We start from the raw sequence: 26,556 nt of genomic DNA, 5'->3' as shown, positions 1-26,556 counted from the left end.
GGGGGGGGGGGGGTGGGGGTGGCGCACCCTCTAAGTGCTATGGCTCGCACCCCCGGAGTGGTTTGAACGCCCCGTCTCCACCCTCCTGTTACCGCGGGCTGGAGAAAGGTGGAGAGACTGAAGAAGGGGAATATTCCCATTCCTGATGCAGGGGAGCCTGAAGTGGGGCGGAGGGGGAGGGATGCACCCCGCTGTAACCCCTGCCCGCGGCATCCGGAGCTGTGTGCGGTGCCGGCAGGGACCGCGCAGCCGGCCGGGGTCCCCAGTCCCCCGGGGATGAATGGCAGCAGGAATCCGCCAGGGACAAAAGACCCCGCCGGGGGAAGAAGGACGAGGCTGGCGGTGGGACAGAGGGAACGCAGCAGGGCCACGAGTGTCCCCCCACTGCCACAGACAACGCGTGGGGGGTCTGCGGGCAGGGGGGTGCTCTCCCCCAGGTGAGCCAGGCTGGCAGGGACGCCAAAGGTCCCGGTGATGGGCACAGGCCACCTGCCATTGGGACAGCCACCAAGCTGGGCACCGCCCGTCCTTCGGGGCACCTTCGGGTGGCAAAGGGAGGGGGGGACGATAGGAGGAAGCCCCCACCCCGTTCCTGGGGAAACCTCTCTCTGCTCGCCCTCCCGGCCGCCCCAAGCCCTCTGGTCCCCGCGGAGTGGGGCCTGGCGGGTACCTTTCCGTGCGCCTTGTCCCTCCACCGCCGGCCGCCCCGCTCAGTGCCACATTGTCCCCGGCGGCGCCCAGTGACACCCGGGGCAGGAACAATGAGCCGCTTGACAGGCCAGGGCCAAGCTGGCAGCCCCGGCCCCCACCCCGGTCCACGCCGGGGCCCCCCTCGCTCTTCCCCTCTCCCACATCCCTCCCTCCGGGATCCTATTACAGCGGATAAGAGACACTAAAAGGAACAATGCACCCTGGGTAAGGCCATCTGCCACCGCTGGGGACATTCCTGGCCCCCCCGGCCCCCCTCCCTTTGGCTCACACATCGCCCCTCTTTGTAATTGCGTGGTTTTTTTCCTGGAAGCCGATCAGCTGGCAGGGCTCGAGGGCTCAAGGACACCGGAGCGGGCAGGGATGGGGCAGCTGGCACCCCAGGGCCCGCTGGCACCCCGGGCTGCTGCTGTGAGGTAGCGCCTGGAAGGGCAGGAGGCACCCTTGCATAGGGGGGTTGGGACAGCAACAGGGGACCTGAACCATCTGGGGGGACAGGGATGCTCCAGACAGGGGTCCTGCCGTACTGCCAGGGCAGGGACCAGCTCCTGCACCCCTGGCACTGCCTTGTGTCCCCCACATGGGCATCCTGCACCCACAGAAAAGTGCCCCCCCCCCCATTACCTCCCCCACTAAATCCTCCTGCGCCCTGGCGTAAGCAGCTAAAGCCCAGGCAAGCTTGGGGAAGGGGGGGCACTGGGGGGCACCCTGCTGCCGGCTCCATCTGTGCCCCCGAGTGCCCGGTGCAGCAGCACCAAAGGCAGAGGATGCAGGTGGCAGGCAGGGGTCTTGTCCCCCTGTCTGTCAGGCCTCCCCACCCGCCCCCTCATCTGTTCGTGTTGGGTAAATCGCCCCCCACCTCCTCAGGGTGCTGGGTGGATGCTGCCGTGGGCAGGAGCCTGCTGGGGCTGGCAGTTCCCTTTTAAGCCCCTGTGGATTACCCTGGACTTGGGTGTATGCCAGGAGGGGTGGGAGGAGGAAGAGGAGGATGAAGAGGAGGCTGGGGACGTGGCTGTCACTACCTTGAGGGACCTACCCGTCCCTGAACACAGCCCTGGGCCTCCCTCAGCACCATCTGAGGTTCATGGGGGTCCTGTCAGAAGTGATGGGTGGGCTCCAGCAAGGCTGGCACTCACCCACCCACAAGTCCCAAATGTACCATCCCTCAGAGGCTGCATCTTCCCTGCTGTCACCCCTCAGACCTGTGTGGGACAGCAGCCATGGAGGCGGGCATGAGGGAAGGAGGTGGGAAAGGTGGAAAAGTAGCAGGATGAAGGTGGCAGGAAAGCAGTGGCAGAGCCTGGGGTTTTATTTGGTCTCGAGAGAGGTGGGTGCTGGTGTGGGCCAGTACAGTGTGAGTGCCAGCCGAGCACCTGGGTTGGCACAAGGGTGCATGTGCAGGCAGAGGGGTGGGTGGGCTGGCCACATCCCCCTGCCCAGGTCCCATCCTGTTCATTTCAGCTGCTGCAGGAAGGCCAGGAGTCCATGGTGCCACTCATTGGGTTTGTCCAGGTAGCAGGCGTGTCCTGCACCCTGCAGCATCAGCACCTGGTGCTCAGCGAGGTGCTGCAGGTTGTTCAGGCTGGTCTGCCCCAGCTCCGCGTCCTGGTCCCCGTACACGATCAGCGTGGGGGTCTGCAGAGGGGGAACGCACTCTGAGCCTGCAAGTGTCACCCAGGCCCTCGCTCCTCCTGGCCAGGGACACCCTGGAGGGGAGACATTTGCCCTTCTCCCCCACCCAGTATGACAAAGGGAAACTGAAGCTCAGACTCCTGGGTCTCCAATTGTCCCCTCTTTCCCTCCCACTACCTCACATTTACATTCCTTCATCACCACATTCCCCTTTTTCAGTGGCAACAGGGTTTCTGGCCCGCTTGGCCTTTCCCCTGCCCAGCCCCAGTACCAGGGTCCCCTCTTCACCATCCCCTCCCAGTTCCCTGACCTCCCCAGTGTCCTTCCAGGCCGTACTTTGATTTGGGCATACTGCTCCGCCGTGAATTTCTCAGTGCAGATGGGTGCCACAGGTACATAGGCCTTGAACAGGTGGCTGTGCTCTAAGAGGAAGGGCAGCGAGTACATGCCACTGAGCGATGGGCTGATCACCACAGCTGGACCCAGGCCCAGAGCCTCCAAAACTGCCTTCAGGAACGCTGCCGGTGCTGGCTGGCCCACGGGCGCTGGTGCGACAGCATCCTTCGAGCGCCCCAGCCCTGAATCGTGGGAGACAGAAGTGGCCCTGTCAGGCTCCACACCACCTCAGTGACTGGGAGAAGCCAGCACACCACGACACCAGGGTTGCCATCCTGGCACCACAAACCGGTGACTACCCCACCTGACTCTAGGGCTGTGCTCACCACACCTTACCCGGCAGGTCGATGGCCACGGCTCGGTAGCCGTTCTCGGCCAGTGTGGCGAGCGTCCCCACCTGCAGCCAGGTTTCGGAGGAGAAGCGGATGCCATGCAGCAGCAGCACTGTCAGCTTGGGCACTGCCTGGGCTGGCTCAGCTTGGCGGTAGAAAAGGGTCTGTCCTTGCACTGTGACAGTGCTCTCAGTGATCCGCGGGGTGGCCATGCCTGAGGGCCGGGGGGCTGTTCAGTGGGGTGACAGGTGGGAACAGAAGGGCTGACAGGCCTTCTGCTGCTGTTGAGGCCTGGCAGTGGCAGGAAGGCAGGAGGGCTATGAGAGGTCACACCGGCATCACCTTCACTGTGGTGGCACCAGCGGGGTCACTGATGTGCCAGGTGGGCTCCCGGGCCCGCAGCCCTTACCTGCTGCTCCGCGCACGGGGCCGGCCCCCTCTTGCCTCTTCCCCGCTGCACCACGGGACTGGGGGTGCCGCGTCCCGGGGCCAAAGACCGACGGGGCGTGCGAGAGAACGGCGGCACCGCCTCACGGAGCGCAAGGTCCGGGGCGGCCCCGGGAACCACTGGTCAGAGCCGAGCCCTGCCCCGCCAAGCGAAGGCGAGCTTTACCGAGCGCAGCCGAGTCTTGCCGAGCGAAGCCGAGCTTTGCCGAGTGAAGCCGAGCTTTGCCGAGCGAAGCCGAGCTTTGCCGAGCGAAGGCGAGCCCTACCCGAACTCTACCGAGCCAGGTCGAGCGCTGTAGAGCAGAACCCGAGCTCTGCCGAGCCAGACTGAGCCCATCCCGAGCCCTGCCCGAGCTCTGGCGAGAGCCACCGAGCCCCTGATGAACATAGCCGAGCTCTGCCGAGCTTAGCCGAGCCCCAGCCCATCCCCGAGCAAGGGCTCCACTCCATCCCTCGGGGCTGCGGCGCCGCGGGCTGCCGCCAGACGGAGCCCGAAGGCTCAGCGGCGCCGTGCACGGCGGGGCCGGGGCCGAGCGGGGCCGGGGCCGAGCGGGGCCGCCAGCGCCGGGCGGGGGCTCGGGCAGGGCCCGGGCCGAGCAGAGCAGCGGGGACCGGGACCTGTCCCCCCGCAGCAGCGGGGCCGGGTCCCGCAGCCCCGCGCTGCCGCTCTCCTTCTCCAGCGGGAGCGGAGATGCTGCTTGCCCGCAGCCGCCTGGGGCTGCTGCTCCTCGGGGCGCTCCTCGCTTTCCTCCTCTACCTCTTGCTGCCGGCCGCCCGGCGCTCACGGCCTGACGAGGGGAAGCGGGGTTGGCGCGCGGCCAACGGTACCGTGAGGACGGGGATGGCTGCGGGAGAGCCCCCCGTGTTCTACAGGGAGGCTCCCGCAGCAGCTGTCGGCCCCGGGAGGTGGGTCAGCCCGCCGGCATGGGGGGTGGCAGGCCCTGGGGTCGGTGTTCACCAGCCCCCGTGGTCGCTGGACGCTGCAGGCATGGCAGCCTTCCTGGACCCCTTCCCACTTGTCTTCCCCCCACGCAGGCCCGATGTCCTCTTCCTGCACGGCCAGGCATTCACCTCCAAGACGTGGGAGGCCTTGGGCACGCTGGCACTGCTCGCTGGAGAAGGCTACCGTGCGGTCGCAATAGATCTGCCTGGTAGGACCATGGCACTGTGCTTAGCTGATCACTTTGGGCAGCTCCAGTCCCTCATCTTAGTCGCTGCTGGGCTCTGGATCTCTTTAGGGAGGGCTCTGGATGGCTACTGGTGATTCCTGGGGCAGTGTGCTCGGGATTTGTCACTGTCCTGGGCCATTGATGGCTGCGACTGTACAATCCTGGGGCTTCAGCAAGTGTCCATTTTTTGACAAGCCATTGAACCCTGGTGAGGAGAGACCATTGCAGGCTGCACAGTGCCCCCTGACCACCCTATGCCCTCTTCCCCATACCAGGCTATGGGGATTCGCCCCCAGTGGAGATGGTGGTGACGGCACAAGGCCGGAGGACTTTCCTGGACCATGTCCTCCAGGAGCTGGGCATGCAGAGGCCTGTTCTCGTCAGCCCCTCCATGAGCGGCCGCTTTGCCCTGCCCTTCCTCCTGGCACATGGGGACCAGCTGGCCGGCTTCGTGCCCATTGCACCTGTGGGCACCAAGGACTACACTGCTGAGCAGTACCAGGGGGTCCAGGTGGGTTGTTGGGCTCTTGGGGGCTGTCCTGGGTATTGGTGAGCCTTGTGAGCCAGCTGGCTGCAGGGTGATGTGGAGGGTGGCACTGTTTTGGGGTGAGTGAGGGGGACCTGTGTCCCCCAGCTCATGAGGGTGCTGGCACCTGCCTCCCCTCAGCTTTGCAGCCCCCTGCGGTGACAGTCCAGGGGGAGCGTGGTGGCCATTTACCCCTCTGACAACTGCTCTTGTTTTCTCTCTCCCCTTACCAAGACGCCCACCCTGATCCTGTATGGTGACCGTGACACAAGCCTGGCTCCCCAGGCCCTGCAGAACCTCCAGCACCTCCCTAAGCACCGTGTGGCCGTGCTGCCCGGTGCTGGCCATGCCTGCTACCTGGACAAGCCAGAGGACTTCCACCGGGCCCTGCTGGGCTTCCTGCACCAGCTGAAGTGAGCGCTGCCTCCTCCCTGCCAAGCAGAAGGCGTCCAAGGGATTGGGAGACACAGAGAGCTGGCATGAGGGGTGCTGTTCCCTCTTGGGGTACCCCCAGGGTGGCGGGGGTGGGGACTGGCGGTGTCCCTTGCTGGCAGGACAGGGTGTCGTCTGTCACGAGGCCAATAAACTGATGCTGCTCTGCTTTCTGCGTGTGTCCCCAAGCGCCGCGGGGCTGCTCGAGCTCCAGCCTCATCTCTCTGCCCCTAGTGTGAGGCCAGGAGGGTGGCCTGTGCCCCTTGCGTTCACCCTGCCACTTCTGCTCCCCCCGCTCCTCCCCTGCCCGCCCCTGCCCGCCTCCTGCCCGCTGCTGCCGGCGGGGCGGAGCGGAGCGGAGCGGGCGGAGCGGGGCCGGGCGGGCAGCGCCGGCGGCGGCAGCGCTGAGGTAGGGCCGGGGGCGGCGGGGGGCCGGGCAGCGGGGCCGGACAGCAGCGCCCGGCACCCCGCGGGTGGGTGCTCCGGTGCCTTCGCTCCCCCCTCAAGCCCGGGCCAAGGTATCCTGCACCCCCCCCCTTGCACCCCTCGTCTACCCCCTTGCACCCCCTTGCCGCACCGTTCTGCACCCCTAACCGTGGTATCTTGCACCCCCTGCACTCCTAACCACAGTATCCAGCACCCCTCTGCCCTTCTGCCCGTGCTGCGCCTGCACCCCAATAACGCAAGTGCTGCAGCCCTAACCACGGTGCCCTGCCTGCCCTCTGCTTCACCCTGTACCCCTAACCACAGTACCCCTGCAGCCCTACCCGCGGGACCCTGCCCTGCCCACAACTCTAACCATGGTGTCCCTGCATCCCAGCTGCGGTACCCCTGCACCCCGCTGTGCCCGCTTCCTGCACGCCAGCCATGGTACCCCTGTACCCGACCTGTGCCCCTTTGCACCTCCAGCCACGGCACCCCTGCACCCCTAACCACAGTCCCACTGCACCCCTCATAGCCTCTCTGCAGCCCCTGCTCCCATACACCCCCCCGTGCTCCCCTTCACCCCTCCTGCTGAACCCCCATGTGCCCCTAAGTATCCCACATCCTCCTGCTCCTCCAGCACCCCTCAAACAGCTCCCACAGTACCCTGGCACCCTAATGTGGTCTCCCAGTACCTCTGTCCTCTGTTAACACTCAATCCCCCTTCACCACCCCCATTTCCCTGCACCCTCAGAGCCTTTCCTTGCAGCTCTCCTTCATCCCCTTAGCCAGGCAGTAGTTCCCTTCTCCCTACCTGGACCCCCTTACACCAGCATCCCGCCTTCCCTGCCTGCATCCCCCAGCATTCCCCCAAACCTCTAACCCCTGGCTAATCCCAGCTACCTGTCTCCCTACTTGACACACCCCTCTTCCCCTCTACCCTTCTTCATATTCCCCCACCTAGTTGCCCCCCTTTCCTCCCAGCTAGCCCTTCCCTGGATTTCACCCCTTGCCTGGGCATCACAGCCTGTCCTGGCACTGTGTTTGGGGCAGGAACATGTGTGTTGGGGGAAGAAAGACAGGACAGTGTGGGAGGCACACCCCATCCTGCTCTGTACCCAAGTGGGGGGGATTTCTCCCATGGTGGCAGTGTCCCAGGAGTCACATGGGGGAGAACTTTGCCCCATCTCCCTTCGGTTTCTGTGACGACTGAGTGTGAGGGCGGACTTTGGAGGGGCCGGTGGGTGATTAACCATCTTGCAGCTCTTTCCCCAGAGCTTTGCAGCCCTGGTCCCAGACATGGCACCTGGGAAGCCCGGGAAGAGCACAGGGGCCTCAGAGAACCCCTCGGTTACGCTTTTCCGGGAGTACCTGAGGATTGACACCGTCCACCCTAAACCTGACTATGGTGAGGATGGGGGGACAGGATGGGGAGCCATGTGGGGATCTGGCAATGCAGCTTTGCAGCTCTGATCTTTGGACCCAGGTGCCCAAGTCCTGTGCTGGGGCTGTTTTGATGGTGGTTTTAACGAGTGAACTCCTTTGCGCCTTATCTCTGCTGGTGCCTTTGGCTGGGGCAGGGACGTTTCAAGTGCCCTCAGAGCTGCTGTTTGCTTCTTCCAGTCCCGTGCTCCTTGCTTCCTTTTCCATGCTGCCCTGGCTCTGGGATGAGTGATCTCCTTTTGTTAACATTTATGTCTTCCCACTAAAGTACATTTTATTGGTGAGGAGCTCCCAAAACTCCACTGGAGAAACATTCTCCCTGAACTTACCCCCCTTCAATTTTTATTTTATTCATATTTCCCAAGTCCTCACCCCAAAGGGATGGTGATGAGCTGCTCCTCTCCCTGCTCATGGCCACCTCTCATGTCCAGGACCTGCAGCACCTGCCCTCTCTTGTCATCTCTTTCCCTGGTCTGGGAACCCCACAGAGCCTTGGGGTCCCTGGGGGGTTGCAATGAGAAACCCCGCTGTAACTCTGAGCATCCCTACTCTTCCCCAGATGCGGCCATCCGGTTTCTGGAGCGTGTCGGCACCGACCTGGGCTTGGCCTGCCAAAAAGTGGAGGTGAGCAAGCTGAGGAGCAGCCTCCAGTCTGTCCACCCATCTATCCACCTGTGTTTGGGTCCTTAGTGACCAAGATGTTCCTCTGCCTGCACCCAGAGCTGGACAGGAGTGAATCCCCTCTGCCTGTAATCCTCTGCTGACCTGAGCCCTTCCTTAAGCCAGTATTCTGGCTGCTCCCCACTGACCTTTGCAGCTGCCTGTGCTATGATTAGCTGGGGACCTGGCAGGGTCACGTTGGCTGGGGCCATCCTTCCTGCTGGGCACTGGCTGTCCTGGGAGACTCCCGGGCACCAGGGGAAGATGCTGGGTTTGTCTTCCCTCCTCTGAATTGCAGCCAGGTTTGGCACCTGCAGCCGGGCTCTGGCTGGCTGTGCGGGTTCAGGCAGGCCTGCTCCCTCTCCCAGTGGAGAAAGGGGTGACTGGCCGGGTGGCATCCAGAAACTTTTCCTAAGCTGATGCTTTTTGGCTCCAGCCTGCTGGTCCAAGCCTTTCTGTCCCCATCCTGGACCCTGGTGACATCCTACCTTTGTCCCACAGGTGTGCCAGGGCCGTGTGGTGCTGATCCTCACCTGGCAGGGCACAAACCCCCGCCTACGCTCCATCCTCCTCAACTCCCACACCGACGTCGTGCCTGTCTTTGAGGTGCTGGGACAGGGTGAGGGGTGGGAAGGGCACGGAGGGGAGGACAGGGTGGATGGGAGCTGGTGCCCTCTGTGCCCCTCTGCCATCATGGATGCTGTTCCCTGCAGGAGCACTGGACCTACCCACCCTTCGAGGCAGTTAAGGACTCGCAAGGCAACATCTACGCGCGGGGTGCCCAGGATATGAAGTGTGTCTCCATCCAGTGAGTGGAGGGCTCTGCACCCGCTGGGTGGGCACGGTGCTGGTGGTGTCTCTGAGTGATGCAGGACAGGATGCCACTGTCCTCAGGGTCCCTGGGACCAGAGGTGCCACCGCTTGACCTGCCCTGAGGTGGCTGAGAGCACACAAGCCCCTCTCCTCCACGATGACCAGACACTACCTTCCCTTGCAGGTACCTTGAGGCCATCCGGAGGCTGAAGACAGAGGGAAAGTCTTTTGCCCGCACCATCCACCTCACCTTTGTGCCTGGTGAGTCCCCAGGCTGTTCCCTCTCAGGAGGTACAGAAGGGGCTGGCAGCTGGGTTGTGCTCTGGAGTCTCCCGTGGCAGCCAGGCACCAGGCTCTCCAGATTCCAACCTCCCCTAGCTCAAGGCTGGAGAGGTTTCCATGTCTGAGGACATCGGGTGTGCTGATGGCATCCAAGCTGGCATGGAAGGAGGCCTAGGGGGTAGCGGGCTGGGGGATGCCCCAGTGCCTTCCTCCATGCCAGGCTTTCCCCCACAGATGAGGAGGTGGGCGGACACAAGGGCATGGAGATGTTCGTGCAGCGCCCTGAGTTCAAAGTGCTCAACGTGGGCTTTGCCATGGATGAGGGTGAGTGGTGATAGGGCTGGCACAGGGATGTGTCTCCTCTTGGCACACACTCCTCTGCCTGTTGGCATCACTCCCCAGGCACCAGCATCCCACATGCTTCCAGGGACCCCCTTAGGGGATCCTTCCCCTGGGCAGTGACCCACATGGTGCCAGTCTGGAGGGAAAATGCTGCCAGGACAGAGCAGAGGGGGCACATCATGGCACCCCCATGCCCCACTGACCCCCTGTCTGTGTCCACCACAGGCCTGGCCAGCCCATCTGACACCTTCAGTGTCTTCTATGGCGAGAGGAGCCCGTGGTGTGAGTATCTGTGTGTCCACTGCCCTGTCCCTGGCTCTCCTGGGCACTGGGGCACTGGTGCTATCCTAGGCTTTCTGCTCCACCCTTCCCTCTACGCCTACTGCTGCAGGGATAAAGGTGAAGTGCATGGGTAGCCCCGGGCATGGGTCCCGCTTCATCAGCAACACGGCGGCTGAGAAGATGGTAAGAGAGGGGGTACACCCTGTGCTCCCCCCGTGCTGCCCTGGGCTGCCAGGCCCCTGCCCATGGGGCTGGTCCTCACCCGCTGCCCTTCCCTCCCCAGCACAAAGTCATCAACTCCTTCCTGGCCTTCAGGGAGAGCGAGAAGCAGAGGTAGGAGGAGATGGGCAGTGGGATGGCAGTGGCTTAGTTCAGTCCATGAAGGGGGTCCTTGGGATCCCAAGCCAGGCTGTGATCTGGCGCTGCTGCCCTGTGCCTCAGTTTCCCGTTTTGCATGATGGCAGGGTGGGGAAGCACTCCTCCCCACGGGGGCAGATAGTGACTCTCCCTTGCATCCCCCAAGGCTCAAGTCCGACTCAAGCCTGACCTTAGGGGACGTCACCTCGCTCAACATGACCATGCTGGAGGGGGGCGTCTCCTTCAACGTGGTGCCCTCCGAGATGGCCGCCAGCTTCGACATCCGCATCCCACCCACCGTGGACCTGAAGGTGGGCACCTTGCCAGCCCCACCCAGGAGAGTGGGATGAGGATACCCTGCTCACACTCCTCCTCTGGTCTCTGCCCCAGGCCTTCGAGGAGCAGGTGGCCATGTGGTGCCGCGGTGCTGGGGATGGTGTCACCTATGAGTTTCACCAGGTGAGGGGTCTCAGCCACCTGGGCATATCGTGCCTGTCCCTCCCCTGCCAAGTGCCACCTCCTTGCCCCTTCATCTGCCCTCTCCCTCTGTCAGAAATGCATGGACCAACACATCACATCCACCGAGGAGTCGGACCCGTGGTGGAAGGCCTTCAGCGGGGTCTGTAGGGACATGTAAGTAGTGTCCCCAGGAAGGGTGGAAGCCTGGGAGGGACATCCTTTGGTGGAAGCCAGGTGGTCCCTGGGGGTCTCTGGGGTCATGTCAGAGGCTGGGATGGGGAGCCCTGTGATGTGCCAAAGCATCTCCCCGTTGCCCCCCAAAAGGGATGGGACTGAGTGTCCCTCAGGGCTGAGGGATGTCCTGGCACAGTCTCTTTGCCCATGGGGTATGAGGGGGACAGGGGACTTGGCTGGCCCTGCACCCATGCTGACACAGGGTCTCACTTGACAGGAAGCTGCAGCTCAAGCTCGAGATCTTCCCGGCTGCCACTGACAGCCGCTACATCCGAGCGGTGAGTGCGATGCCAGCAGACCTGCAGCCCCAAGCAGGAGCTGTGTCCAGGTGAAGGGGGGCACGTGGTGCCCCTGCCAGCTCTGACCTCACCCTGTGCCTCCCCATCTCCAGGCAGGACACCCTGCTATTGGCTTTTCGCCCATGAACCGCACCCCGGTGCTGCTGCACGACCACAACGAGTTCCTGAATGAGCAAGTCTTCCTGCGGGGCATCGAGATCTACGCCCGCCTCCTGACTGCCCTGGCTTCAGTGCCCCCGCTGCCTGCTGAGGGCTGAGTGCCTGGCAAGGGGCAGGAAGGGGGTGCCAAGCAGAGACAGCCAAGGCTTTAAAAAGAGGGGCAGGGGCTGGGCACAGCAAATACCTGCTAGTGTGCTGGGGATGCAGATGGCATCATGCCACATTGGCTGTGTTCAGGGCTGGCCTGATGGTGACACCCAGGGGGTTATGTCCCCCTTGGCCAAGTGCCAGCAGAGCCTCATGCCCAGGTGCCTCCAGCCTTTCCTGGTGTTTTCAGTGCCTCCCTCTGTCCCTGTGCCATCTCTGGCTGCACTGGCTGGGTGGTGAGGGGCTGGCCAGTGCCCCACTCTGCCTGCCCATGCCTCGTCCTGCCTCCCTGCTCACTTGCTGGGGGAGCTGGGGCCAGTGCTGCCCACCCTCCCTGTCAATAAATCTTGCTAAGCACAGCCTGGAGCGGAGCAGTCTGTCTGTCTGTCCACGATGGCGCTGCCCGCAGGGTCTCGCCCAGGCGCTGCCGATTTCCTCGCATGGTGCAGTTTGCTGGGGTGCTTCTCCTCCCCTGGGCTCATTGCCTGCATGACAGCAGAGCGGGCAGGATCCTGCCCGGGCACGCTGAGGGGCCTCTGCTCCCGATCAGCCTCAGGGGACTGGTGCTGGGGTTCATCCTTCTCCTTCCCTCCCTCTCTCCAGAGCTTCTGCTGCAGTGCCGCTCCTGCAGACCCTCTGGTCAGGGCAGGCAGTGTGCGGGTCTGGGCAGGCAGCTCCGCTTACCTGCCAGAGCTGCCATCAGCTGCATCTCCTCCTTGCTTGTTCTGTGTGGCTCCCCAGCACCCCAGGGTGTGGGATCTGTCCCAGCCATGCTGTTCCTTAGGGAAACCAAGGGCCCACTGAGTGAATTGGGGTGGTTTTACACTGCTCGGGAGACTTGCAGAGCTGCTCCATTAAAAAGGTTGGGGGGAAGCCAGGGATCTCCCAGCCTCCTGACCTCTGTTTTAATTAAGAAAGCTGCTGGAACCCTTGGGGGGCTGGGGATAATGAGGCTGCCCCATGCCGGGCTGGGAGAAGAGATGAGGCTGGTGGTGATGAAGCACTGAGGGAGAAACCACCAGCTCCTCAGCTCCTTCCCCTCCATTCAGTGCAGGGGGAAGTCCAAGGTTTCTGGATGCGGGACACACCTGCCTGTGTGATGAGGCTCCCAAGGGAGGCCGGCGTGGATTCTCTGATGTCTCATACGACCACATCCCCTGACCTCGCAGCCCTGGGGGAGGATGGCATGGGAGTGGTGTGGGCACCGTGGAGTCCTTGCCCAGGGTGTTGGCACCTTTGCGCCTTTGCAGGCAGACAGCAGCGCATCCCCTGCCCTGTGGGTGTGCTAGGGCTACGTGTGGCACCCTGTGCCCCCCTCGACCCTGCTCAGTTCCCTGCCCCAGCTGGCCTGCTGTCCCCAGCTTGCCTGGCACTGAGATGGGACCTGGCAGCTGTGTGCTTGCTGGTGCTTGGAGAACACACCACGCTGAGCATCCTTCTCGCGGGGCAGGTCTGTGTGCCCTCTCCTACCTCAGGAGTGCGAGGCTGGAGGACCCCAGCTTCCCTCCCTTGCTCCCCAACCTCAGGGGAGAGCCAGAGGTGTTGGCAGGGTCACTTCTTGGGAAGGGAACTGCAGTAACGGCTAAAGCGCCGCTGGCAGGGGACACTTCTGGGGATGTGCGGAGTTCTCGGGGTCCTCCCGGGAGATGGGGCCGTCCCCCCGCGCATCCCCGCCGCCCAGGGACGGGGTATGGCGGGGCCGGGCCGGGGCGGGCCGGGGCGGGCCGGGGGCGGTCGGATGTCGGCCCCATAAAAGCTCGGTGCCACCGGCGGCCGCGGGCGCGGCGGAGGGATGCGGGCGGCCGTGGCGGTGTCGCTGTCGCTGTGCTGGCTCTGGGCGGCGGGGCACAGCCTGCCCCGGCTCCGCCTGTCCTACCGCGGTGAGCCGGGCCGAGGGCACCTGCTGCGGGACGGGGGGGGCTGTCCACGGAGGGGTGTCCTCAGGGTCCCCCCTCCGGGGCCCTGGGGGCTTGGGGAGCCTCAGCTGCGGGCGCCGCGCCCGGAGTACGGGGTTTTTTTGGTGCGGTTGGTGGGCAAATTGTGCTGGGGGCTCGGGTTGGGCCGGGGTTTCGGTGGGTGGCTGCCCGGCACTCTCCGCTCCCCACGCGGGACGTGGGGACCCCCGAGGAGAAGGAGGAGGAAGAGGGGAGCAGGGTGACGGGGACAGGGATTGTGCCGCCGGGCTCCGCGCCAGCCCCGCTGCTGCCCCTGGGGGATCGTCTCCCACGTGGGGTGCGGGGAAACTGAGGCACGGCGGTGTTCTGGCCCCGGCACGCTTTCTCTTGTGTGTTGGGGGGGGGGCTGCGGTGCGCGGGTGGTCCCCCGGCGTGGTGGGCGCTCAGCATCCTGCCCTCGGCTGGGTGGGTGGGTGGGTCCCCGGGCTGCACCCTCCGAGCCCCGTGGCGCTGGGGTGCGGGTGCTGGGGTGCCGGGGCCCCTCGGGGGGCTGCGGGGGCAGTGCTTGGTTTTAATTAAAACTCTTCTTGTGATCCTGCTCTGGCTCGCCGCATCCCCCGCCCTGCCAACCTAATCCACGGGCTGCTCCTGCCAAACTTGACGGAGCCTGGGGCGCCCCAATCTCCTCCTGGCCTCAAAGCAATGAACCTGCTCTAAAAAAATTAACATAAATTACATAATGTGTATCTTCCCCCTTCCCAGAAGGGGGAAAGGCCTGGGCAACCCAGCACTTCAGAGCCCCGGGGGCTGCAGTGCCAGGGGAAAATTTGCTCCTCTGCTGCCTGGGCTGGGGGTTCCCGGGTCTGGCTGCATCCTCTGCTCTGTCCTGGGGCACAGCAGGTGACCCCAGGGGCTGCCTCTCTGTTGAACGGGAAACTGAGGCATGCAGTGCCCCCCACCCCCTTATCCTGAGAGTCCGGGATGGCTCATGGCTCTGCCCCGTGATGCGATCCGGTGTCCTCAGGTTGGGTTTGGCAGCAGAGCGAGGAGATTTGAGGTCTCAGCAGGGGTGAATCGTGGGGCTCAGGGTCTGGCTCAGTGTCTGATCCACTCCAGCGCAAAGTCCAGCCGTGCGCGGCCGTTTCCCAGGTGCGAGGAGCTGCCCCGGGGCGGGGTGGAAGCTCCTCTCAGCCTCCCACAGGGAATGAGCCACCTTTGGAAGATTTTTTTTTTTTTCCTTAAGCTGATTATTCCATTCGTCTTCCAAATTGGAAACAGAAACTGAAATTTCCCATGAAACAAATTCTGCCACCGCCTTCTCCCCGGGGGAAGAAAAAAAAAAAAAAAAAAGAAAATTTCAATTAAAAACATTAGAGCCTCGGAAATTAAACCCGTGGTGAGCTGAAGCTGTTTCTGCAGAGCTCCTCGACCTGGGCTCTGCGTGGCTGTGAGGTGACTTTGGGGGGTGACAAGGACAGTGCTGTGGGTGCAGGGATGGCCATGTACCCAGCCTCACACTTCAAGCCACTTTTTTCCTTTTGTTTCGACTTCCAACAGTGGCTCATGTGAGACGGGACAGAGCATTTTGCTGTTGTGTGGAGTGGAAGCATTGCCCTGTGCTCTTTGCTGTCCCTCCCGAGGGACCCCCGCTTGTGGGGTGGCTCTCGCGGGAGCCCCACCCTGGGGTAAAGGTGTCCCAGGAATGGATGGGGCATGGCAAGGGGCTGTTCCCTGGGGAGGTGAAGAGGAAGGCGCCCTGAGCCAGTGTAACCCGAGGCACAGGAGGAATTCGCCAGGTCTGGGGGAGAAGGGGAAGCCTTGCCTGAAACAATAAAAGGAGCCCGACGACTTGGCCAATGTTGTTCTGAGCTGGGAAAATATTACTGCTGGGCAAGAATAGAAGGAGATGACAGCATTTTCCTGGGCTGTACCCGGTGATACGGGAGGACCTGATGCTGGGAGGGCACAGGGAGGAGGGTACCAGACTGGGTGGAGGGGCCAACAGTGCCGGGAGCCAGCTCTGCTTGCAGGCACAGGGGTCTTCCCGATGAGAATGGAGCCACTGGAGCTGTATCCTCTGTGCCACTGGCATCACCAGTTCGGGCACTGGGACTGCCCTTGAGCAGGGATGGGGTGTGTGATGGGGTGAAGGTGTCTATTGTCCCCTGCTGGGGATGGACCTTGTCTCCCTTGCAGGGCCTAGAAGACACATTTCCCACCAGGATGTGGCATTGTATCGCTGGCCACCTCCTGGCTGGAAGTGACAAATGTCCCCCCAGCAAGAGCAGGACTTGGCACCCCAGTGTCCTGAGCTGTGCCAATTGGGCTTGTCCCAGCACCACCTCCCTTCTCACGGGGACATGTGGGAGATGCTCGGGCTGGGTGTTTCCCTGGGGTCAGCAGCAGTGGCTGGCAGTCTTCCGGGCCGGAGGGTGTTTGGGGACAGAGCTGTGCTCATCAATGGCGCTTTGTCCTCCTCCTCCTTCTCCGTCTGGCAGTCACAGTGGCCTGGCCTGGGGTCGGGATGGTTTTCAGAGCCCCATGGAGCTGAGCCATTCCCTCTGGCCCTCTCCCTCTGGCAGCTGTGGCAGCTGTGTGGGCGCCACTGTGCCAGCTTGGTGACCCTGGAAGTCATTTCCCACCGGAAACCAGTCGAGCCACTGCTCCCGCCTCATCGTCACTGTGAGGGTCCCCTTGGCATCGCACGAGATTCAGGCTTGGGCCTGCTCTGGGGGCTTTGACTGTCAGACCCAGTTGCTTTGAGATGTGATGTCCATCCTAGGGATGCAGTACCCCCATGCTGGTGTCTCTCTCCAGGTGCCTGGGGAGGAAGCGTCCCTGTCAGTGAGTTCTGGTGGTGGTGGCAGTGGCGGGCTTTGTGTGGCAGTTTCCCCATGGCACTGGCTGTGTGCCTGCTATTGTGTCCTTGGCTGGCACCCAGCAGGGACAGGCCTTGCTTTCTGCCCACGCCATGTCCGGTCTCGCCACCATCCCAGCCCTGTGTGAGCCCAGCCCGGGGCTGATGGCACAGCCCAGCTTGCGGTGGCACGGCCTCAGCAGGAGTCCGGGGTGGTTCAGCCAAACCTTGCTGGGGGTGGCAACCCTGCTTGGGACCTTGCTGCTTTTTGGCTCTGCAGCTTCATCCTTGGCTGACAGGGAGAAGAGCACTCCAGCCAGGTTGAGGCTGGGATGTCCATGCCTCTGGGAAGGGATGGCGACATGCTGCAGTCCAGAGTGGCTGTGAGCGGCTCTGCTGACTCCAGGACAACTGCATGATACTCAGAAGCAGCAGCTCGGAGGAACCCTTGGGGCTGGGATGGCTCCTGCTGATGTTTTCATCTCTTCCTGGCAGAGCTTTTAGGCACCAACCGCTCCGTCCTCTTCTTTGGTCACCGCGGTTTCCTGGGTTTCCGCTCCCTCTACCTGGATGAGTATCGCGACCGGCTCTTCATCGGGGGGAAGGATGTGCTCTACTCCCTGCTCCTGGACAGGACCAGTGCAGATGCCAAGGAGGTGAGCTGGGTCCTGCTGAGCACCCTGGAGTCTCTGTCCCCACCCTGGCCGCTGTGGACCTGTCAGTGCCCAACTGAGCCAGGCAAAGTCACTCTGAAACAAGACCTGCCCTGGGGATGGCCTCATCTCAAGTGCCTCAAAATTATTCCATAAACTTGTAGAGCCTGGCAAGGGCAGGCTGGCTGTGGTGTCTGGAGGGCAATTAGCTGGCAATTAGTCACGATCATCAGCCTCAGAGACTGATGGTGCAGCCCACCAGTGATTTCTGGGTATTGAGCATTGTTTTGGACCCCACTCTTCTAAAAAACTGTCATTGGGAGGTTGAGTGCTGCCCATCACCATCTGGGCATCCCCTTCACGGGCCAAATATTCAGCTGAAAGCCTGCAGAGACACGGAGCTAAAGGGATCCATCATTGCAAGAAGTTGTGGCAGGGTTCAGCCGGCAAAGCCCCCAGATCTCTCCTGCTTCCTTGGTGGGAGAGGTGGTGGACCAAAGTGATGGTGCGGGTGGTGGCTCCCCTCCTCTTTCACCCTCTCCACTTTGACTTTTTGTTTTTCAAACACAGCTCTGGGCAGTTTCTAGCTGAAGAAAGAGGAGGAGGAAATGAAGTGCCCTTCGGTGTGCTGGGTCACTGCGGTGGGGTCAAGGGCTTGTGTACCCAAGCTGCCCTTGGTCTGAGAGCCGCTAAAGGCTGTGGGGGACATGGACTCCATCACTCCTGCTGTCCCCTGGGCACCCTTTCCCCAGGCCACCCACAGGCCTACCCCCTTCCAGTCCAGCTCCAGCTATCCCCAGCATGACCACCCCAATCCAGCCCAGCTGTGGGTTATTACTGCCAGGACGCATCTCCCCAGGAGGAAGGGTCCTGCCCGGGGTTATAGAGTGGGAGTCCTGGGCTGGGTGGGTTCCAGGGAGCTGTGGTCCCTTTCTCTGTCCCTCTCTCCATCCCCTTGCCATTGGCAGCCTGGGGATGTGGATTTGCATGGCTGGGTCCCTGCTGTCCCCCCTCCCTGCTCCAACAGACCCTTTGTGTTCCAGATCCATTGGCCACCCCGCCCTGGGCAGACGGAGGAGTGTTTTCGAAAGGGGAAGGACCCAGGGGTGAGTCTCTCCCTATGTGGGGGTCCCCTTGTGCCAGATGGCTCCCCCCATGTTTGGGCTGTTGTCACCTGCCAGGGATGGCCCCCTGGGGCTCAGGGGACATTTAATCCTGGTGCACAAGGGAAACTGAGGCAGGGAGTCAGTGGCCAATCCTGGCCATGCAAGAGGCTCGCTCCAGGCTCTGGAAATCCTGTCTCGGTGGCTCTGCTCAGCCCCATGGCCACAGAGTGGTGGTCAGTGTGTCCCAATGTGGCTGCATGAGCAGGCAGGGATAGCTGGGCTTTGGGACCCAAGCTTGGAGGGACAAAAATCCCCATGGTGTGCTCCAGACCCCAGCAACACTGCCTGGCCCATCCTGGCTGTCTCCAGTGGTGGGAAATCTGTAACTGGCTCAGGTTTGGTGACCTTGTTCCCTAAACCTTACCCCTCTTTGTGTCCCCCTGCCCTGATATGAAGCAGGACTGTGGCGGGGCGAAAGTCCCCAAGGCTCCCCTGGCCCAGACAAATTGCTCCCAGGAGTCCCTGTTCTGCTCTCGGTGTTTATTTTACCAGCTCTCACCGACAGATCCAAGCCAGGGCAGGCTCAACTTTTTATTTTCCTTGAACATATATTTTTTTTCACTTGCTATTTTAGAGGCTCTTTGCAAAGGGAAAATAAACAGCAGGAAGCTGGGAACCCCCGGGGCGGCTCGGCAGCGGTGTTCCCAGCAGATGAGGGGCCTCGCATCCCGCTGTGGAGGGGACAATGGAGGGCAGGCAGGGCTGGCGCTGGCCAGGGGGAGCTGCCAAGCTAATGGTGGAGAAGGATGGGAGCCCTTTTCCAGTGGGAACTGCCAGGAGATAATGTGCAAAGTCAGAGGTGGCAGGTCTCCAGCCCTGGGGGTGTCATTGCTGTCATCCCCCAGAGAAGGGGACACTTCCAGACAGCAGCGACCAGGGCTGTTCTGGAGGCAGCCCAGGATGCCTGTGGGTCTCTGTCTCCACTGTTTCCTCCTTTTGTTTCATCCCTGGCGTAAGCAGGAACATGACGGGGAAGGATGTCCCTGCATCTGGTCACGTCCTGGGCGCCAGGGGCTTGGGGCAGGGCTTGGAGCTTGCTGGGCAGGTGACGTTGCTCCCCTGGCTAGCGTGGGCTGTGTGACAGGGTGAGTGCACAGGTGCCTGCAGGCAGGAGATGCCCAGGTGGCAGCTGGATCCCGTGTGGGTCCCCTGGGATGCTCTTGCAGCAGGAGGACCAGTAAAAAGCCCTGTCCTTTTGCAGTGGGCTGGGGACCACCCAGATGAAGTCCATACAAGCCCTGTCAGTGGGTACAAGCTGCCACCCCAGATCCCTGGCACCGGGCTGGAGGCAGGGAGCCAGGGCTGGGGCTCACCCACTGTCGTAGGGCCCTAGACAGAGGCAGGGGGCTGGGGGTGGGCAAGGCACCAATACCCTGTGACCCTTCCTCTCCCCTGCTGTCCCCCCAGACTGACTGTGCCAACTACGTCCGTGTGCTGCATCCCTACAACCGGACACACTTGCTGGCCTGTGGGACGGGCGCCTTCCACCCCATGTGCACCTTTGTCTACGTGGGGCACCGTGGCGAGGTAGGGCAGCATCCCCAGCAGGACACCCCTGGGATGTAGATCCCCATTGCCTGCCTCTCTCCTGAGGGGCCTTGGGACTGCGTGGGGATGCTAGATGTGGAGTTTGCTCTACCCTGAATACTGGTGGGGGGGTGTGTCAGGAACCAGCTCCCTGTAGTCCCTTTGTCCTTCTGCTGCCCCCTGTCCAGCTTTCCCATCTGTCTGGCCTGGCATTCCCTTTACAGACATGTCCCCAGGGGCTGAGGTGGGGGTGGCATTTTCTCCTCTCCCAGCTAACTGCTCATAAATCAAGCTGGCTGGGGTGGGATGGCAGAACACCCCTCAGAGCCCTCCTCACAGCCTGGCCCTGCCTGGGCAGCGGGAGCTCTGCCTGTACCGTGATGACTCCGACTAGGCAGGCGGGCGAGCAGTGGAGCTGGTGGGTCCCTTTGGACCCTCATGGCATCAGTCTTGCCTCAAAAAGCGTGGATCCTGCTTCCAGATGATCTTTGGGTGCACTGAGTGAGGTGCAAGTCAGGCAGGGACCAGAGCTGGCCTCTGCATGCCCAGGCACAGCCTGGGGCTCACCTGGCTGCTGCTCTCCCCAGCACACCTTCAGCCTGGACCCCGCCAGTGTGGAGAGTGGCCGGGGCAGGTGCCCGCATGAGCCCAGCCGTGCTTTCGCCAGCACCATCATCGGTGGGTTGTCTTCCTCACGATCTGGGAGCCTCTGGGGTTTGGGCCAGGGATGGTCCCTGTGCCAGCTGGGTGTTTTTGCAGGTGGGGAGCTGTACGCCGGCCTCACCGCAGATTTCCTGGGACGCGATCCCGGTGTTTTCCGCAGCATGGGGACCCGCTCTGCCCTGCGCACAGAGGTGGACCAGCGCTTACTCAACGGTAACAGCTTCCCTCTGCCCCTCCATTCCCCCCAGCAGGGCTAGTGCCGGGGACCACGAACCTTGTGGTGGCCAGAGCATCTGTGGCCATGGTGCAGCATCCCCCGTGCCAGCTAAGAGCAGGGAAAGGCACCAGGGCAGCAAGGTCTGGGGGTGCTCCTGGCTGGCATCCGGCCCCAGCATGGTGTGGGGTCTGGAGGTGGTGGCTGTTCCCTCTCTCCCCACCTGACATGGCTGGCTCTTGCTTGTAGATCCGAAATTTGTGGCAGCCCACTTGATCCCAGACAATGATGACCGGGACAATGACAAAGCCTATTTCTTCTTCACCGAGAAGGTGGTGGAGGCAGACAGCAAGGAGCACGCCATCGTCAGCCGTGTGGGGCGTGTCTGCGTGGTGAGATGCTGGTGGGGACTGCGGGGGACAGGGATGCACCAAGTCACAGCAGTGGCCCTGATGCTCCCTGTCCCTGCAGAATGATGCTGGTGGTCAGAGAGTGCTGGTCAACAAGTGGAGTACCTTCAACAAAGCCCGGCTGGTGTGCTCTGTCCCCGGCCCTGGTGGCATCGATACCTACTTTGATGAGCTGGGTAAGGGGTGCGTGGAGCTGTACTGCACCGGGGCTAGTCACTTAGTTGGTGGCTGGTCACTTAGTTGGAATCCAGGAAAAAAAACATGCTCTCATTTCCAGAGGATGTCTTCTTGCTGAGGACAAAGGATGGGAAGAGCCCAGAGATCTATGCCCTCTTCAGCACCGTCAGGTGAGTGGTCCAGCTCGTCTCTGGGGATATCCAGCTGCAGCTGCCCATGACCTGCCCTGTCACTGTCACCAAGGGTTGCTGGCCACTCCCCTGGTCTGCACAGGGATGTCGGTGCTCCCGCTGCCAGCAGTGCCAAGCATGGCTCTGCTCAACCCATTCTCCATCCCCTTTCAGCCACATTTTCCGGGGCTCTGCTGTCTGTGTGTACCGCATGGCCGACATCCGGGAGGTCTTCAACGGGCCCTTTGCCCACCGGGAGAGCCCCCACCACCGGTGGGGTGCCTACGAGGGCAGGGTGCCCTACCCACGGCCAGGCGTGGTGAGTGACTCCCTGGAGCTCCAGGTCCCCTCTGCTCTTTTGGGATGGTGGTGGGGCCATCCCCCATCTTCTCACCTCCTGGAGAGGTCAGCCGGTGGTTTGCCAAGGTCTGGCAAAGGGGTGGAAAAGATGGATTCCAAACTGGAAGGCAGAGAGGGACCCAAACCAGCTCTCAGGAGCAATGAAGGGGGAAGGAGGGATGGGTGCTGGGGTGGCTGGGCTGAGCTGGTCCCCTCTTGTCCCCTCAGTGTCCCAGCAAGACCACCAACCAGCCCCGGCGGCAGTACAGCACCACCAAGGACTTCCCCGACGAGGTGCTGCACTTCGCCCGCGCCCACCCCCTCATGTACAAGGCCGTGTACCCCCGGCACCGCCGGCCCCTCCTCGTGAACACCGACCTGCCCCACCGGCTGCGCCAGCTCGTGGTGGACAGGGTGGAGGCCGAGGACGGGCAGCACGACATCCTCTTCCTTGGGACAGGTGAGCAGCAGGAGCAGTGCAGGAAGGAGCCCCGGAGCTGGGGCTCCCAGGGCTGTGTGATGCAGGGTGCTCACACCTCCATCCTCCTCGGCCCCCAGATGCTGGCTCAGTGCTGAAGGTGGTGGTCCTGCAGAAGACAAGCTCAGCCACAACTGAGGAAGTCATCTTGGAGGAGCTGCAGGTTTTTAAGGTGACATTTACTGCCCCATGTGTAAGGGAGGGGGCAGTGGGGTGGGCTCAGGTTGGGGACACACGTGGGGATGGAGGCTCGGGGCTGTCACTGAGTTGTTGGTCACTGGAAGGTCTTGAGGCTGTGAGGGAAGAGGGTGGCTGGGGGTATTTTCACCCTCCACAAAACATTGCTGATTCTCTGCCAAGCCCTGGTGGCTCTGAATGAGCTGGGCTGTCCGTGGTGAGGATTATGCCAGCCTGATGACCACTCCCATCTCCTACAGGTGCCTGTGCCCATCACACAGATGGAGATCTCCGTCAAGCGTGTGAGTACAGACACGGCTTGGCCACGGGGCTGGGGACCAGGCAGGTGACCAGCTGTGGTCACTAGCCTCTCAAAGCTGTGTGGTGCTTGCCCTGGGGTGTCCTGGTTGGGCCCCCAGGTGCTGAGCCCATGGGGGTTGCCAACATCACCACCTTGGTGCTGTTCCCCCAGCAAACGCTCTACGTGGGCTCCAGCCTGGGGGTGGCCCAGGTGCGGCTGCACCAGTGTGAGTCCTACGGCACTGGTTGTGCCGAGTGCTGCCTGGCCAGGGATCCCTACTGCGCCTGGGATGGCACCACCTGCACCCACTACCAGCCCTCCGGCAAGCGCCGCCAGCGCCGCCAGGATGCCCGCCACAGCCACCCTGCACACCAGTGTCTGGACCAGAACCTGACCGGTGAGAGACTGGGGGCCTGCAGGGCTGAGGGGCTCCTCCAGGTGCCCCAAGATGTCCTGACATCCACACCCCTAGCACACAGAGGGGCTTGTGGCCATTCCATGTGGGCACTCTCACCTGCCCATCTCATAGACCAGACCAAGAGAAGGTGGGTGCTGCTGGGGCTGGGGCTGTCCTCTGGGAGAGAAGGGGATGAAGTCACACGGTGGCCAAGGGGGGCTGACGCCTGGGCAAGTGGAAGCCTGGCTCTGCCCTCCCTGTGAGTCTGTGCCTGTCTTTGCCCCAGTGGGTGATTTTGAGAGCGTTGAGGAGAAGGTGCTTTATGGGGCAGAGGACAACAGCACGTTCCTGGAGTGCGTGCCCCGGTCCCCGCAGGCCAGCGTGCAGTGGTTTGTCCAGAGGCCCCCCGATGAGCAGCGGGATGAGGTGAGGCTCCCCTGCACCTGCTCCCCTTGCGGGCACACGGGAGGGGTGTGGGGCCAGACCTGGACACCCCCAACCTCGCGGTGGCCGACAGGTGAAGACGGACGAGCGCATCCTGCAGACGGAGCACGGGCTGCTTTTCCGCAAGCTGCACCGGCACGATGCCGGCACCTACTACTGCAAAACGCTGGAGCACGGCTTCACCCGGACCGTGTCCAAGACCGCCCTGGAGGTGATCGCCAGCGAGCAGCTGGCACACACCGTCCCCCGAGGGCGAGGGGACGAGCTCCCGCACCTGCTCTGCCCCGAGCCCTGGCTGGTGCCACAGGCTCCCAAAACCTGGTTCAAGGATATCATGCACCTCATCAGCTCCCAAAACCCATGGCGGGTGGAGGAGTACTGTGCCCGCCTCTGGTGCAGCAGCCGCCCCCACCACCGCAAGAGCAAACTGGCCCAGGCCAAGCTGGTGCTGGCTGGTGTGGACGTGGCCAAGAAGGGACGGACGGCCAAACCCCACAGCGAGAGGAACCGTGTGCCCCGGCAAGCACCGGCCGCTTAGAGAGGGCAGGGTAATGGATGTGGGGCAGCCACAGGCAAGTACCAGCTCCCCGTGCTGCTGGTGGCCCCGGGGGCATCTTGCCCTGGTGGGTGGCTTGCAGTGCTGCCAGCGTAGTCCCCATGGCCGGAGTGGATGGACGGGTCCCTGTTACCCTCAGTGGCTGCAGGGTCACCTCACAAACAGGCGGTGAGGTGGGACTCGTTGGCCCCTCCTTGCTCTCGCAGGTGACTTAGCAGGTGGGGGCTGTAGTCCCTGGGTGGGGTGGGGCATGGTGGCATGGTGCCACCCGGGCCATGCTATCACCCAGATGCTGGCTGGATCCCTCCGTGAATAATGGGGCCGAGTGTGGTGCCGTGGGGAGCGGTTGATGGCTCCAGGCTCTTTCCACACCAGCACAGAGCCTGGGAAAGATGATGCCTGCTCGTATGGGGGCAAAACCAGCATCATCCCAAAAAGCCTCTGTGTGCACGAGGAGCCCTGTCACTCGCTGTGCCTGCGGAGCTGCAGCTGTGCTGTGTCACCCAGGGCATACCCTGGGGGACAGGGCTCCTTCCTCCCTTCTCTTGGCACTGGGACACACTCAGCAGGGCCAGCCTGTTCCTGGGTGCAGCTCCCCACTTCTCCTCTGTCCGCCTCACAGCCACAGTTTTAGGGCTGGACAGGGTTGGGGAGAACAGCAAATGGCTGCGGCAGGTTAGACCTGTTCCTGGGTAAACACTGGGAGAGGCACTAATGCCACTGCAGTCACTGTGCCCAGGTGGGAGCAGGGACAGGCAGAAGGCAGCCCCAGCACAGTCTGGGGGGCTGTACCACAGCTGGGGTGGTTTCTGCTGGTTGGTGGTCCTGCAGGGGCATGGGTGGGATGTGGCTGGTTTGGGTGAGCTCCTGCTGCCTGGGGGAGCTAAACCAGCAGCCAGGGCCTCCCCCAAATGCAGGGGTTGGGAGTAGGTGCCTGGAGGGCACCTCCAGGCTGCCAGCGAGGTGTTCTTGCTTTCCTCACCCGACATGAGCTCACTCACGGTCAGCCTGGGGTGATAAAGATCTGCCCCTTCCTGAGGCAGGGCAGCCCCACACAATGGTGTGAACCGCAGCCCCGCCGGGACGGGCATTGTTCAGAGCTGGAGGAACGGGAAAGAAAAATAATAATAATAATTAAAAGGCCCTAAATAGCTCACACAAAGCCAGGTCCTGATACCATCTCTCCTCCCTATGTGTGTGTGTGTGTGTTTGTGTTTCTGCTGTAGCAGTGGCTCCCCGGGAGCAAAGTCCCTCGACAGCACTGCCCCATCCCACAGAGACAGGTTGGGGGTCCTGGCCCCCTTCTCCAGCTCTCTGTCCCACCTCTCCTGCAAACTCCATGTGTCTCCTGGGCTGGGAGAGCTGTGGTGGGGCTGGCAGGCTGGGACATGTCCTGCAGGGAGGGGAGTAGCGCTGGTAGCGCTGATTTATGGGGCCGGGCGGGAGCCAAGCACGTGGATTTGGGTAATGGCAGGCCTGAGTGGCACAGGAGAACAACAGCCAGCAAGAGACAAGGAGGGAGCTGGGTGCAAAGCCAGAAATGAGAGACAGGAGTCTGATTCCTCAGGGCCCCGATTAAACAGCTCTGCAGTGCCTGCACTGACCTGTGTGGAACGCCCACACCCTTCTGCCTCCGAGCGATGCCTGCGCTCTGCAGAGCAGGGGCTGGGCTGCCCATTGTGGGGGACACAGCAAGAGGGGGCCCGAGGGCTCTGCTGTGTATGGGACCTGGCCCTGAGGTGAACTGTGAGAAGCTGGAGATGGCACCAGGGCCAGCAGTGCTTCAAATTGAGCAGGAAAAGAGACCAGGAGCAAACAGTCCCCCAAACAGCCAGCCCCCTTTTGGGGACCTGGTCCTCCTGGGTAGATTTACCACTAAGGCTGGAGGAGGAGAGATTTTGTCAGGGCTGCCTCACAGCATTCTGCAGGCTTCCAGCAGATCAGCAGCCAACTGAGGCAACCTGCGTCCCTAGAAACTTCCAGAGACTGAACAACTACGACCACACCCTCATGCACCTGGGGGGTGGAAGGAGACACCGTCCCTGGGCAGACCCAGCACTGCGCACCTGGGTCTCTGCAGAGGGGGATGAGCCCTACCTGGGCTTGGCCCTGTCCCAGGGGGGGCAGGAGTGGGGTGAGGGGAGTGCTGGGGGCCGGGGTGTGTGTGGGAACGGCCACAGAACAAAGCCATGGGGGGGGACAGGCACAGCCGCCCATCCCACTCCTATTTTTATCCCACTTCCTAAGGAAGCGCAGCGTAGGGGCGCACGCTCGCCCTGGGAGCTTTCCAGCCTCTGAGGTGGCAAAAGTGGAGCTGCTGGCCAGGTCAGCCCGTCCCTAGCCTCGCCAGCAGCTCTCACACCTCCACACACAAGCACAGAATCGATCAGGTTGGAAGAGACCCCTGAGATCATCAAGTCCAACCTACAACCCGACACCACCACGGCACCGAGCGCCACATCCAGCCTTTCCTTAAACACCTCCAGGGACGGTGACTCCCCCACCTCCCTGGCCAGCCCACTCCAATGTCTAAGCCCCCTTTCCATAAAGAAATTCTTCCTAATGTCCAGCATGATCCTCCCCTGGTGCA

At 62.6% G+C, this 26,556-nt stretch overlaps 5 protein-coding genes across 9 annotated transcripts in view; 3 read left to right on the top strand and 2 right to left on the bottom strand.

Moving 5' to 3' along the window:
• PCBP4 (poly(rC) binding protein 4) overlaps positions 1-850 on the bottom strand; it is a 6,520-nt gene extending 5,670 nt beyond the window's left edge. Inside the window, exon 1 of one of the 2 annotated variants that reach the window (XM_042019920.1) lies at positions 671-850. The gene's annotated coding sequence lies outside the window, so the exon portion shown is untranslated. The remainder of the gene's footprint in view (positions 1-670) is intronic. The other variant, XM_042019912.1, reaches the window with a different exon arrangement.
• Positions 208-5,811, top strand: ABHD14A (abhydrolase domain containing 14A). 2 transcript variants are annotated; one of them, XM_042019961.1, is made up of 4 exons: positions 208-437; positions 4,551-4,666; positions 4,960-5,195; positions 5,445-5,811. In XM_042019961.1, the coding sequence occupies exons 1-4, from the start codon at positions 277-279 to the stop codon at positions 5,625-5,627; spliced, it is 696 nt and encodes a 231-aa protein (XP_041875895.1). In that variant the 5' UTR covers positions 208-276; the 3' UTR covers positions 5,628-5,811. The 2 variants fall into 2 exon arrangements, with proteins under 2 accessions (XP_041875895.1, XP_041875886.1); XM_042019952.1 differs by lacking the exon at positions 208-437 and adding an exon at positions 4,083-4,421.
• On the bottom strand, positions 2,000-3,282 carry ABHD14B (abhydrolase domain containing 14B). Its single transcript, XM_042019971.1, has 3 exons — positions 3,073-3,282; positions 2,677-2,918; positions 2,000-2,343 (listed from the first exon to the last, which is right to left on the bottom strand). The coding sequence occupies exons 1-3, from the start codon at positions 3,278-3,280 to the stop codon at positions 2,161-2,163; spliced, it is 633 nt and encodes a 210-aa protein (XP_041875905.1). The 5' UTR covers positions 3,281-3,282; the 3' UTR covers positions 2,000-2,160.
• On the top strand, positions 5,799-11,913 carry LOC121660516 (aminoacylase-1-like). Of its 3 annotated transcripts, none has more exons than XM_042019897.1 (15): positions 5,799-6,051; positions 7,341-7,473; positions 8,068-8,132; positions 8,670-8,774; positions 8,882-8,976; positions 9,166-9,242; positions 9,498-9,587; positions 9,831-9,887; positions 9,997-10,070; positions 10,171-10,220; positions 10,411-10,555; positions 10,635-10,703; positions 10,798-10,877; positions 11,155-11,215; positions 11,329-11,913. In XM_042019897.1, the coding sequence occupies exons 1-15, from the start codon at positions 5,800-5,802 to the stop codon at positions 11,491-11,493; spliced, it is 1,518 nt and encodes a 505-aa protein (XP_041875831.1). In that variant the 5' UTR covers position 5,799; the 3' UTR covers positions 11,494-11,913. The 3 variants fall into 3 exon arrangements, with proteins under 3 accessions (XP_041875831.1, XP_041875824.1, XP_041875837.1); XM_042019890.1 differs by having other exon boundaries at positions 7,329-7,473; XM_042019903.1 differs by lacking the exon at positions 5,799-6,051 and adding an exon at positions 6,079-6,160 and having other exon boundaries at positions 7,329-7,473.
• Positions 11,914-13,304: 1,391 nt separating this feature from the next.
• Positions 13,305-25,128, top strand: SEMA3G (semaphorin 3G). Its single transcript, XM_042019859.1, has 16 exons — positions 13,305-13,422; positions 16,790-16,950; positions 17,991-18,053; positions 19,521-19,640; positions 20,228-20,318; positions 20,400-20,516; positions 20,767-20,909; positions 20,989-21,103; positions 21,205-21,274; positions 21,449-21,593; positions 21,842-22,073; positions 22,172-22,263; positions 22,529-22,570; positions 22,741-22,966; positions 23,253-23,392; positions 23,484-25,128. Exons 1-16 carry the CDS (start codon positions 13,335-13,337, stop codon positions 23,946-23,948), a joined length of 2,310 nt encoding a protein of 769 aa, XP_041875793.1. The 5' UTR covers positions 13,305-13,334; the 3' UTR covers positions 23,949-25,128.
• The last annotated feature ends 1,428 nt before the right edge of the window (positions 25,129-26,556 follow it).

Source organism: Corvus kubaryi, unplaced genomic scaffold (genome assembly GCF_017639235.1).
Source record: "Corvus kubaryi isolate FWS band 111438036 unplaced genomic scaffold, C.kubaryi_AGA036_p1.0 124, whole genome shotgun sequence".
In the NCBI taxonomy this organism is placed as follows: Eukaryota; Metazoa; Chordata; class Aves; order Passeriformes; family Corvidae; genus Corvus; species Corvus kubaryi.
This window is presented reverse-complemented; position numbering and strand designations above follow the sequence as displayed.